This window comes from Delphinus delphis, chromosome 5 (assembly GCF_949987515.2).
Source record: "Delphinus delphis chromosome 5, mDelDel1.2, whole genome shotgun sequence".
NCBI lineage: Eukaryota > Metazoa > Chordata > Mammalia > Artiodactyla > Delphinidae > Delphinus > Delphinus delphis.
In genome coordinates, this window is record NC_082687.1 from 102,488,100 (window position 1) to 102,501,551 (window position 13,452).

At 47.3% G+C, this 13,452-nt stretch overlaps 1 protein-coding gene across 1 annotated transcript; it reads right to left on the minus strand.

Moving 5' to 3' along the window:
- Window positions 1–3,860: 3,860 nt before the first annotated feature.
- CYTL1 (cytokine like 1) lies at window positions 3,861–8,137 on the minus strand. The gene is made up of 4 exons (XM_060011801.1): window positions 7,922–8,137; window positions 5,990–6,034; window positions 5,722–5,850; window positions 3,861–4,508 (listed from the first exon to the last, which is right to left on the minus strand). Exons 1-4 carry the CDS (start codon window positions 8,069–8,071, stop codon window positions 4,425–4,427), a joined length of 408 nt encoding a protein of 135 aa, XP_059867784.1. The 5' UTR covers window positions 8,072–8,137; the 3' UTR covers window positions 3,861–4,424.
- Window positions 8,138–13,452: the final 5,315 nt, after the last annotated feature.

A 13,452-nucleotide genomic window follows, 5' to 3' on the forward strand; every position in this document is an offset into this window, starting at 1 on the left:
TAAGAGAAAATGTAATAACAAGGTAGTTGGAAAATTAACCTAAGCCTCCTCGGAAAGTCTGAGTAGGAGGTGTGAATTTGGAGGTCCTTTCACTAGGTGGGTTAAATCAGTTGAAGAAAGAACATGGGCTCTAACAATTAACAAGCACATGAGAAAAAAAAAAACAACCTTCTGTTGTGGAAGCCTCAGGGGAGAAGGATCAGTGATTGTCAGAATCTCACTTGGGACAAAAAGAGCTAATGGTGAGTGAGTATAAGGGGACAGAGTTCTCACCTTGGTCTACAAAGCCCTTATTTAGCATCACCAGCATCAGTCTCTGCAGAGCATCCTATTACAGTACCTCACCATTAGCTCCATCCTCCATCAGAGAAAGGAGTCCTGGGCAAAGGTTGGATGTCATGTTCTGAGAAGGTTCTGAACTAATGTTGAGGTGGTAAAGAGCAAATGGTGAAGTCAAGAGATGCAAAGAAGGTGGGGTTGACCAGTTGGCTATAGAGAAAGAAGGAGAAGGAGCCCAGGCTGGTACCCAAATGTCTGGCTTGGCAATGGGCTGGTTCACAGGGGAGGAGCCGTGTCCTCATTTTGTTATTTTTGAAATCCAAAGCAGAGGGACCCCTTCAGGAATTGACAACTTCCAACCACTGGGTCCCAGTCTTTCTGCCTAGAAAAGGATTCTCCTTTATGTGACCCTGGTTATTACACAACTGGGGTCAGGACAGACACCCTCTGCCTGCGTGTCCCTGCCAGGCCTCACCATGGTCCACACTGATTACATTCTTATTATTTTTTTTAATAAATTTATTTATTTATTTATGGCTGCGTTGGGTCTTTGTTGCTGTGCACGGGCTTTCTCAAGTTGCAGCCAGCGGGGGCTACTCTTCATTGTGGCAGGCAGGCTTCTCATTGCAGTGGCTTCTCTTGTTGTGGAGCACACATCTAGGTGTGCAGGCTTCAGTAGTTGCTGTGTGGGGGCTCAGTAGTTGTGGCACATGGGCTTAATTGCTCCGCGGCATGTGGAATCTTCCCGGACGAGAGATCGAATCCCGGTCCCCTGCACTGGTAGGCGGATTCTTAACCACTGTGCCACCAGGGAAGTCCCGGTAGTTCTATTTTTAATTTTTTGAAGACCCTCCATACTGTTTTCCATAATGGCTGTACCAATTTACACTTCCACCAACAGTGTACGAGGATTCCCTTTTCTCCACAAAACTGACCTGTTGTCTTTTTTATAAAACCCATCCTAACAGGTATGAGGTGGTTTTTCATGGTGGTTTTTTTTTTTTTTTTTTCGGTACGCGGGCCTCTCACTGTTGTGGTCTCTCCCGTTGCCCAGCACAGGCTCCGGACGCGCAGGCTCAGCGGCCATGGCTCACGGGCCCAGCCGCTCCGCGGCATGTGGGATCTTCCCGGACCAGGGCACAAACCCGTGTCCCCTGCATCGGCAGGCAGACTCTCAACCACTGCGCCACCAGGGCAGCCCTTCATGGTGGTTTTGATTTGCATTTCCCTGATAGTGATATTGAGCACATTTTCATGTACCTGTTGTCCATTTGTATGTCTTCTTTGGCAAAACATCTATTCAGATCCGTTGCCCGTCTTAAAATCAGATTGGGGATTTTTTGCTATGAGTTTTAAAAATTTCTTACGTACTTTGGGTATTAACCCCTTATCAGATACATGGTGCAAATATTTTTTCACATTTCATAAGTTGCCTTTTTTTTCATGGTTTCCTTTGCTGTGCAGAAGCTTTTAAGTTTGATGTAGTCCCACTTGTTTACTTTTGCTTTTGTTGCCTGTGCTTTAAGTGTCATATCCAAAAAATCATTGCTGGGACTTCCCTGGCAGTCCGGTGGTTGGGACTCCGTGCTTCCACTGCAGGGGCACAGGTTCAATCCCTGGGGAACTAAGATACCACGTGACACAGGGCACAGCCAAAAAAATAAAAATAAATACATTTAACCATTCAAAAAATATTTAAAATAAACAAAGAAAATCATTGCTAAGATCAATGTTAGGGAGATTTTTCCCTATGTTTTCTTCTAGTAGCTGTATGATTTCAAGTCTTACATTTAAGTCTAATCCAGTTTTGTGAGTGGCGTAAGACAGAGGTCTAGTTTCTTTTGCGTGTGAATACCAATTTTCCCAGCACCACTGATTGAAGAGACTATCCTTTCCCTATTGTGTGTTCTTGGGGTCCATGTCAAAGTTATGCATGAGTATGTATCTGGGTTCTCCTTTTATATCTGGGCTCTCCGTTCTCTTCCACTGTTCTATGTGTTCTGATCCATGTGCCAGTACCATCTCGTTTTGACTATAGCTTTTAGTATAATTTGAAATGATGTGATACTTTGAGCTTTGTTCTTTGTCAAGATTGCTTTGGCTATTTGGGGTCTTTTGTGGTTCCGTATGAATTTTAGGATGGCTTTTTTCTGTTTCTGTGAAAAATGCCAGGGGAATTTTGATAGGGATTAAGTTGAATCTGCAGATCACTTTGGGCAGTATGGACAATACTTTTATTTTAATGGTATTAATTCTTCTAATCCATGAAAAGGGGATAGCTTTCCATTTATTTGTGTCTTCCTCATTTTCTTTCATCAGTGTCTTATAGTTTTCAGTGTGCAGGTATTTTATCTCCTTGGTTAAATTAATTCCTATGTATTTTATACTTTCTGATACTATTGTAAATGGGCTTTTTTCTTAATTTCTCTTTCTGAACGTTTGTTGTTAGTGTATAGAAATGCAACTGATTTTTCTATATTGATTTTCTCTCCTGCAACTTTACTTAACTCTAACAGGTTATCTTTGGTGGAGTGTTTAACATTTTCTATATATAAATCATGTCATCTGCAAACAGAGATAATTTACTTCAAGAAGAGGGAATTTTGGACACAGGGATACAGACGCCAGGTAAATACCGTGTGTTGATGGGGACAGAGATTGAATCGATGTGTCTATCGCCAAGGAATGACAAGGATTACCAGTAGCCACCAGAAGCTAGGAAGATGCAAGGAAGGATCCTCTACCCTAAAGCCTTCAGGGAGAGGATGACCCTGACAACACTTAGATTGCAGAACTTCTAACCTCTAGAACTATGAGGCAATAAATTTCTCTTACTTTAAGCCCAGTTTATGGTACCCTGTTATGGCGCCCTAGGAGACCAGTACTGTGATGCTCTGGTCTTGTGCTTCTAGATATAAAATCATAAGCTACTAAATCATTCTCATAAATCATCTAAGTCAAAGACACCTAAGAACAAGGAAGGAAAGTATGGCCCACGTGTACAGAAGGGAGTAAAGGAAACAAAAAGACCACAGTGTAGCATGTGAACTTTTAAAAAATCAATATTTGAAATCTTTTTCAACAATCCAGTTACTTAACTGAGATGTTACTACTGTGTTCATGAATTAATTAAACAAGCATGCTTCACCTGCAGAGAGCCAGTGTGGGACACAGGGGAGAGTGTGGGCTTTGGAGCTCTTTGAGTTCAATCCAGCCTCCCCACTTAGCAGCTGGTGACCTTGGTCAAGTTACCTAATCTACATGAGCCTCAGCCTCCTACGATGCCCGTCTCTAGGTTTGTTGTGGTGACTCAGTGAACTGATGTTTATGACGTGTCAGGTACTGCACTGCCATGGGTACGATGCAGGATACAGTCTGTCCCCAAACATAAATTAGAGCATCTTCCGACGCTTTAAAGACAGACATTCACACAGGTGGTTTGAAGCAGACCCAGAAACACCTGTGCTCGATGGAAAGAGGAAGAAAGACATATCTTGCTAAAAGCAGCAACTTGCAGAAAGAGCATGAAATACACACACTGACACCCACCTTGGACAAATACAGCAGGACACGTGTTTCTCACTGTAATGATAGTCTTTATTTGATTTTCATCACCTTTCAATGAAAGAGTGGTTCCCATCAGCACTATGTAATTATGAACCTCGCAAATACATCTTATAGATAATGAAATTTCCTCAAAAATGAAAGATAAGTGTAAGGAAAATTTGTAGAGAGAGAAGGTATAAAATAGAAGCTTGGTTAAATGTAAAGCAGGTTTTTATCAAGAAAGAAAAATGGTACCACTACTCCGTTAAAGTGGTACTGCAAACATACTATTTTGCTTGTTCTCAAGCTAGTTGTTCATAAAAAAGAAGCTGGTTTGCCCTTTTCTTCTTAGTGATCAAATCAACATGCTTGTGTACCTCACCATCCTGGTAAGACAAAACCAAGGGGAAGGAGAAGCAAGGCTTCTAACTATGTTAAAAATCATTTCTAGGGTAGGAGCACAAGCCTTGCTTTCCAGAAGGTGGAGAGACACATGACAGTTTCCGGGAGACCTGTGGGGGCCATGGCTTTAGCCCATTGTGTCTGGGCAGCTGACATAACTTCAGTCCCCCTGGGGTCTCTCTCTGGTCTGAGCTGCCTTAGCTCTGATGATCTGGCAGGACCGTGGTCACTAGGATTGGGTATTCCAAGGCACTGCAGTCATCCAACAGGAACACCAAATCCTGGAAAAGATGTGCAATGAGCAGGAATGTCACTGAAGGTGGCCACAGAGCCCATGCACAACTATAGGACTCCTGGTTATCCTCAAAGACTGTTCAATTGTTCCCCTTTGTGTGAAAATTTCCCAACCTTCATTCCCCCAAGGAGAGCTGGTTACGTCTTTCTTCACCATCCCATTGAATCTCATATAGTCTTTGACTGTTGAATTCAGTTGTACGTTGGTTGACCAGATGGATGGATGGATAGATGGGCAAGGGAGTGAATAAATGAATAAATCTCAATTATTGAGCAAAAACTCTGGGCCAGACATCGGGGATACCATGAGTAACAGCACCAGGTCTCACCTTCAAACACTTTAGAGCCAACAGCAGCACTTTTCAGACTGTATTATGTCGTCTTCTTGTCTCCCCCCTCCATGACCAAGGGGAGAGGGGAATGAGGAGGGGAATGGGTGTGGGACAAAATGCTTGTCTCATCTTTGATGCAGAGTAACAAACAAATCTTAATAAAACTTAAAGCTAAAAAACCTAATAGCTAATTATTAGTTTCCTGGGCCAGGCCTGGTGTTCGGTATTCTATGTTTAGTCACCTTGATAGAGATCTTAGGACCGAGGGAGTTACTACAGTGTCCAGCACACACTGGTTGTAAGTAGTATTATCCTCCCAATGCTCTCCTAACATGGGTATCATTCACGAATGAGGAAACTGTGGCTCAGAGAGAGGAGGGGACACTGGCATTTAGGAAGCAGGGAGGTGAAGACAGGGGCTCAGGTCTGCCTGATGCTGAAGCCTGTGCCCCTAGGACCACACAACGCTGCTTTCTACATCTTAACCGGTGCTGATTCTGTGTTTTTCCCGTCTCCCTCCCCTCTGCTGCCAGATTCCTCCCAACACAGAGCACACCAGAAGCCCCTCCCCCAGGAAGTCTCTCCTGATCCCAGGGCTCTGGGAATTCTCGGAATTCCAGAGTCCTCTACCCGCAATCCCAGCCCCATTTGCCTCGCAGCCTGTGGTCTTGGGTGTTGGAGATGGAGCTGGAGGACAGGGGGAGCCTTGTCCTCAGCAAGAGCTATAGGGTTGAGGAAGGGATTTGTGACCTGGAAGCACCCCACAAGCTTTTGTTTTCCTCCTCCTCATCTCCCTCTTCTCCTAACCCTTCTCTTAAGTTCTTGGCTGATGACAAGTAGAAAAAGAACGTTCAATGGCGTCACTTACCCTCCTGCAGAACGAGTTCATGATGGTGTACAGTTTCCGCACTTTGTCCTTCAAGGCATCTACCCGGGCCACCTTCCAACACTGGGGCGATGCCACAAAGTCCCGCAGCTTGGCCAGCACACAGTAATTCTGTGAGTGGACAACAGGGACGGGTTCGTGGTGGAAGTCAGTAGCCAGAGACGCGGGAGCTGGGGACTCCTGGCCCTTCTGCACAGTCTCTCCCCACTCCCACTCCAAGCCCTCCCGCAGGCAGGCAGACCCCTCTTACGTGTATATCCAGGTACAGCCTGGGCAGGTATCTCACACACGGCTCCTGCAGAAAGGGAAACGGGTTTCTGTGTTGCTCACAGGGACACACCCTCAGCCTGGCCACAGAAGGCTCTTTGCCAGCCTCCCCAAAACCAGAGCAGCCCCAGATCCCTGGGGCCTTCCTTGATGCTGCCGTGTACAATACTTTCTTGTACCATATGCCACACTCCCCCAAAGTAAACTGCTCTTCTAGAATTCGACTTTTAGAATGCAACCATTTTATCATTGACTATGAGCTAGGGAACAGTTTTATATATATATATACACACACACATATACATACACACATATATATATATATATATATAGAGAGAGAGAGAGAGAGAGAGAGAGACATACATATAAATATGTGTGTCTATATATGTATATATATTAAAATAGTTCTATAACTGTAATCTAGACATAGTAATATATACAGTATATACTTTAGTAATATAAAACAGTATATATATGTAACTTTTATATTACTGTATTTCACTTTTGCTTCTGTGCTGGCCTGAAGGTCAGAAGATCCAGATTCTGGTCCCTCCCGACCAGTGATCCCCTGTGTGACGTAGGGTAGGTCTCCTTCTTCTTTGTGACTCGGTTTCCCAGTTGTGAGATTAGAGAGTTAGAACACATCACCTCCACTTCCTTCCAGCTCTGAGCCTATGCATTATTTTAAGCTTTAAAATCATATAGTTTTAAAAGATGCTCTACCTATTTAATAGCAAGGAATTTGCGGATACATTGGGGCGCAAAAATACAACCAAATGTTGTTACAAAGAAATATTAATTTATTTGACAGAGTCGCTAAAAAGTAAATTGCAGAACTGCTGTGTTGTTTGATCCAATTTGTCCACACACTTGGATAACTATGTACAGACCCAGAGCTGAAATCCTATCCTCTGAATGTGATGGCAGCAGGTCACCTCTAGGTGGTAGAATTGCAGTAATATTTATTTTCTTCTTTGTCTTTTGTGCCTTTTCCAACCATTTTCAAAGTATATGACTTTCATAAGTTGAAAAAAATACTCACCATTTAAGTTTCAAAAAGAAAATACAAAGGAGGTGTTAGGGTATCGTAAGCCCCACATCTGAGAACGGTGCATTTTATTTGAAGGGTTCACAAGTGGTAAAGGGATACTTTTAAATTTCACCAGAGCTTTGAAGTTTAATTTGTTTTGTTTCTACACTGGACGAGCAGTCAGGAGGCCGGATTCTAGTTCTGGGTGGCCCCTGTGGGACTGATGGCTCCGAGCCCCTGGGTCTTCCTCTTAACACAGTGTTGAGAACAGTGCAGACATCCTGGGTTGTCCTCTGTGCAGGCTGTGTCTGCATTCAAGTCTTCAACCCTCCAGCTGCCCGAAGCCGGTGAGGGGCTCGGCCACCCCCTCTCACAGCTGAGGATGCTGAGACTCAGGGCTGAGTAATTTGCTCAGGGTCCTACAGCAGGTTAGGGGTGGGGCTGATTCTGGGAGTTGCCCCCTTAGCTCCTGCTGGCTAGTGGAGAGAAGAAATAAGCAGGACTCTTTGGTCCTCCTTAAGTTGGAGCTCTAAACTCTATGGGAGCTTCTCTTCTCCTGTTCCCTTCTCTTCCCTTCTCTTCCCTTCTCTTCTCTTCTCTTCTCTTCTCTTCTTTCTCTCTTTCTCTCTCTCTTTTTACATTTTAAAACAGATCCTCTGATATTTGCTAGCTAGTTATAAACAAAAATTGTGATGTCTTTGATTATATTTTCTTTGTATTTAAAAGGAAGTGCAAACCATCGGTATTTAATAGGATGGGAATAAAACACAAATACCCTTGAAATTAACATTGACCAGAAAAGAAAAATAGCGTTTTTTCCCTGGTCCAAAGGCAAATTTTTGAGAACTGGGTCTCCCAGTCCTCAGGGGGGCCGAGGGCACTCACCGAAGGCTCCGTGGCCTGCAGGCTCCGGGAGTCAGCGGTGATCTCCCGGCTCAGGGCCAGCATCCTGGAGTAGCAGGTCGGGGGAGCCGGCTGAGCGGCGGGGGGGCCGGCCAGAAGCAGCATCAGCAGGGGAAGCAGCTGGGGGGTCATGGTGCAAAGGCGGCCTGACTGCAGCCCGAGGCCAGCCGCCCCTTTAAGCAGAGGCTTGGGGGTGGTCCTCCACGCCTCCGTTTCCTGTGGTGCCCAGCCAAGGCCAAGAGCACACCCACCTGGCCTGTGGACACTGGAGCCTTTCAGACCTAAAGGTCCCCCTTGTTGAGAGGAGGTGCTTCCTGGCAGGGGCGGGGAGGGGGAGATGCCAGGCACCTGGAAGGGAACAGGGTCTTCCTCTCACACAACTTGCCATAGAACTTTCTCTCCTGGCAGGGGCTCTTCCTGAAGTGGCAGGATTGGCAGATGAGGGGGGCAGAGGACAAGAGGGAGACAGGAGGGGATGGTGGTTCAGCCAGAGGGGCGGGAGTGAGCATTCAGCTCCTTCAGTCAGAATGGGGACCGTTTGGTAAAACTGGATGATCTCTTGGAGCAGAGCTGGGGGAGGGAAAGGGACCAGAAGTGATGGATTGAGGACCAGTGATCCGGGGGTTTGGGCTCAGGCAGCCTGGGTATCACTATCCACCCACCACTGACTGGCCAGGGGAACCTTGGGAAATCCCTTGCCTTCTGAGCAGCTGCGCCTCTGCCTCTGGAAGATGGGCTTGTGCTAGGGCCTGTGATGGGGGATGTGGGAGCATTCCCCTGGCTGGTCCACTTCAAGCTCCCAGCACAAGTCCTGGTACAGAGCAGACCCACTGGAAGGGTTGGTTCTCCATATGTGGGTCTCTTAGCAATGATGCTCTGCGGGCTGCTCTCCTGTAAATACAGGAGCATGGGTACCAGTTAGGAGAGTAAGCTCTGCCCTTAGGTGCTCCGTGCATCGCATGGTCACCCGCTTCTGTGATGACCTTGGGCAAGCTTCTTAACCCTTTCTTCCCTCTCCTTGTCTGTGAAACGGGGATGATAAGAGCAGAGCGAGGAAGAGAAGATGCTGAGCTATTACCACAGTCAGAGCTAATGTCACTGTCTCCTTTCCTACAAGCATCCCTGCGAGGCAGGTCCTGCAGAAAACAGTCCAGTTTTCCATGTGGGAAAATTGAGACTCACAGAGTTCCAGCAACTTGTACAAGGTCATAAAGCTGGAGGCAAATGGGTCCAGTAAGGCTTTCTGCCTTGTCTTCATTCCGTCCTCCCATTCTGCAGTGCGGAACTGGGGAAGAGCAGGACTCTTGCAGCCAGAGATGAGTTTGAGCTCTTGGGCTGCCCAAGACCAAGGAACAAGCAACGCGAAGGAGCTGTCGAAAGAGAGGAAGGTTCTTACTTAACACCAAGTATCACATATGCTCCAGCAGTGATGCGTGAAGCTCATTTATACAACTACACAGCTGTTGTCACAAATGCCATGAGCTTCACAGAAAGCCAGTGAAGTGGGTGGGGTTATTCCCATTTCCCAGACGAGGAAACTGAGGCTCTCAGGGGCTATGAAACTGTCTGGGGTCACAAGGCTTATAAGGGGAGGCAGAGCTGTGCACCTGGGTCTGCCTGTCTCCCAAGCCTGTCTCACTGCAGGGGAGGGCAGAAGAGCGGCCCGGGCTGGCACACATTCCCAGAACAAAACAACCAAAGTGGAGGACCAGAAGGTTAAGGGAAAGGAGTGTGGTGTCCTGCATATGGGGCAGCATCGAGGATCAACAGCAGGGATGAAAGTTCAGCTCCAGCCTCTCCCTGTCTCTGTTTGCCCACAAAAATCCCTTCCTGACAGGTGCCGTTCCCTGTCCATAAACAGAGCAGCATCACCCCAGGCAGCGGGAGGTCTCTTCCCGCCCTGATGTTCTATTTTGCTACTTTTCTGTGTTCAAGCCCTGGGCAGGGATCACAGCCTTGCCTTCCTGTTTTGCAGGTGAGAGCATGTTCTCTAAACACCTTTAGCAAGATGGCCTGGGGACCGCCTTTTGGGTGCCCTCTCAGGCAGGGCAGAACTGTGTGTGTTTGGAGGTGCAAGCAGCAAACACAGATGTGTTTTTCTTCTGGATCAAGGGGTCTCCCCACTTTCTGTGGCAGTGCCTGGGGCGTGGGCCTCCCTGGCAGACAAACCGGCCCCAGTCAGGGACTCCGGACTCCTTTGAAATGCTCCAGTGTTTCTGGATGTGCTCATCGAAGGAGCTTCAAATTCAGGACAGGGAGGAAAAACCAGCCCAAGCAGCAAAACTAGTCCTTGGACCATCCGATGGAGGAGGCATTGCTGTGCTGAAAAAGCGGGCTTTTCTGTGCACTCGATGGTGAGATAAATGTGTCGCTGGGAGGTCTGGCCTTGTTCCACCCTGGACACGTGTGTGGTTTTTGATAGGACTCCTTGGGCGAATCAGAAGCCTCCTCTGCACCCTACGCACCAGACATCCCGCTAACCGGATCCCATCTGCCTTCCCACTCACCGTGCTTGCCTTCTGCATCTGGGCTTGTCAGCACCCAGCACCCAGCCGGGCAGAGCAGATGCTCAGGAAAGCTTTGCTGAATTAACCTGATGGCTGTTAATCTTGTTACTCAGAGCGAGGCACAAACCCATTAAGAAACCCACAGAGCACAGCCGGAGTCATGCCAGAGAGACCCTGCCCTCGATGAAGGAGGTATCGGGGGACCCACGTGTGTATTGGCTCACAAAGTTCTCCTTTGGCACTGCCGTCCCCCTGCGCCCCCAATAGCTCCCTTCCCTGGCCCCTTCCCTGGCTCCTTCAGCATCAGGCTACTCAGTATGGAACGTGAATGCTAAAACTCCAGGCTGGAATTTCCGCACAGACTGAAGCCTCTGTCTTCCTCCAAAGGTTTCCCCAACCCCCTTAGTGCGTGAGAAGAGCAGGGGTCCCATCAAGCCATGGTACCTCATTATGTCAGGAGAGCCGAGCAGCCAGCGCTAATGAGTGAGTGAATGCTTCTCAGCTGGAATGGCCTCTACCAGCCATTTTCTTTGAATGGATTCTTCATTCATTCTCCAGACACTTTATTTATTGAGAATCTATTGTGTGCAGGCCTGAGATGGACAATAAGGATAAAACAGTGAATGAGAGATGCTGTCCTCTGAGGAGACTAAAGAGGGCAATTAACTCATCGAACACACAGGGTAAGTGGCATGACAGTGGGAACCCTGGTGCCGCAGGAGCCTCTCCCTGGCGATGGCTCCGTCAGCAAGTTGAGGAACGTTGTGGGGATGTGGGATGGGCATGGGGATGTGGGCGGGGGCGGTGTATGAAGGAGAGAGAGAATTTGGAAGCTGCTATGCTGCTACCTTTGAATGTGGAGGAAGAGGCCACAAGCCAAGAGCTGCAGGAAGCCTCTAGAAGCTGAAAAAGGCAAAAAAAAAAAAAAAAAAAAAAAAAAAGATTCTCCCCTAGAGCCTTTAGAAAGGAACACAGCCCCACCAAGACTTTGATTTTAGTCCAGCGAGACTCATGGTAGACTTCTGACCTCTAGAACTGCGAGAGGATAAATGTGTGTTGTTTTAAGCCATTCTGTCGGTGGTTATGTGTTACAGCAGCAACAGGAAACTAATACACCATCTCTCTGGGGTTCAGTAGGATAACAGAGATCGTGGTTGTGAGAAACTTGGAAATGATCTGCATCAACTTGCCTTGTGCTTGTGCCTCTTTTACAGCTTCCCTGTCAAGCATTCATCCAGAGTCTGTTTGCATGCCTCCCTGGATGGGGAGCTCATTGCCCTTTAAGACTGCCCTCCAGTCTCTGGGCAGCTGTGAACAATACAAATTCTTCCCAAGGTGAAGGTGAGATGTGCTGACTCCCTGGAGCTACCACCTGTGACCTAAATCTCTGTTACCTTCTTCCACAGAACAGCCCTGGGTGATTCTCAGCCGTCAACCTGTCTACCACTACTCATCCCTGCCCCCCAGACAGAGCCGGCTCTCTTTCTGAGCAAACACCCCAATTTCTTGAAACTTTTTCCATGGGAAGTGGCTTCAACATCCTTTTCCACAATTACATTACGATTACCATCTCTCTGCCCAGAATTCTTTCTCCTCCCAGTAGACATTTCTAAAGCAGAAATCCACGCTTGCCTGTTTCACATTCTTCCCTGGTTCCCTGAGGCCTGGAAGATAGTCTGAGGTCTGTGGCCTGGTCCCAGACTACCTCTCCAGCTATCTCTGCCTGTCCTTTCCTGCACTTTTATCAAGGAATGACAATGATGATGGTGATGATGATGACGATGGTGATGATAGCTAACCCTGAAATGCGGCCTTGTTCCAAGCCCTGTACAAGGCTTAATGCATTCATTCTAGTATCATCATCTGAGGGCACTGAGGCACAGAGAGGTGAAGTGACTCGCTCCAAATCACACAGCATTAGCAATCCCTAGTGTTTGTAGTTATAACACCCAAGTGGCCTTTGGCCTTCATACATGCCGTTCCTGCTTCTTGGAATGTCTTTTCCTCACCTTGTTTGTTCCTGGTTCATTCCTTCTCACCCTTCCAGACTGAGCTGAAATGTCACTTTCTCCAGGAAGCCTGCCTTGCTGGATTGGGTCCCCTCCACCTGCCTGCACAGGCTCCCATGGCCCCTGCCCTTTCCTCTGCTTTGACACGGCATTGTCCACTCTGGCCTTTGTCTGTTTGCTTGTCTGCCCCCTACAGGCAGAGCGAGTGTCCTCTTTGTCTTTGTGTCCACAGCATGGAGGCCAGGTCCAACACAGAGTAGGTGTTCAGTAAACATCTCCCTGCTGAATGGAAGTGACTGCCCCTTTATCCCTGTTGTGTGTCAATGTGTCTCCCACTAGCTGGAACCCAGATTGAAACACAGCCCTCCTTGAGAGGTCTAGTCAGAACTGTTAACCTCCTTGGTTTGGGCCCCTGTTGTGTCAGTTAGGACTAAAGTTGTGAGTTACAGAAAACACGGTTTGAGATACCCATGGCCAGATTTTCTGGAAAGTTCAACTGGAACACGTAGTGGTAGTGTGGAGCTCAGGAATGGTTTGATCTAGGAGCTCGATGAAGTCACCAAGGAATCACCTTATTCTGTCTCCCTCTTCCATACTGTGATGGTCTTTTGATGTGTCAACTCTGCCAGGCTATAGTCCCTGGTTATTCAATCAAATGCTACTCCAGGTGCTACTGTGAAGGTATTTGTAGATGTGATTAAAGTCCATAACCAGTTGACTCGAAGGACAGGAGATTATTCTAGATATTCTGGGTGGGCCTGATTCAGTCAGTTGAAAAATGTTAAGAGCAGAGCTGATGAAGAAGAAATTCCCTGAGGAAGAAGAAATTCTGCCTGTGCAGTAGCTTCGACCCATCACCCTGAGTTCTAGCTTGCCCTTCCTGACAGCCTGCCTTGCTGTTTTGGACTTTCTTGGCCATGCCGGCCTCCACGACCGTGTCAGCCAATTCCTTACAATAAAATAATCTCTTACTATGTCTCTGCTTCTGGTTCTGCAT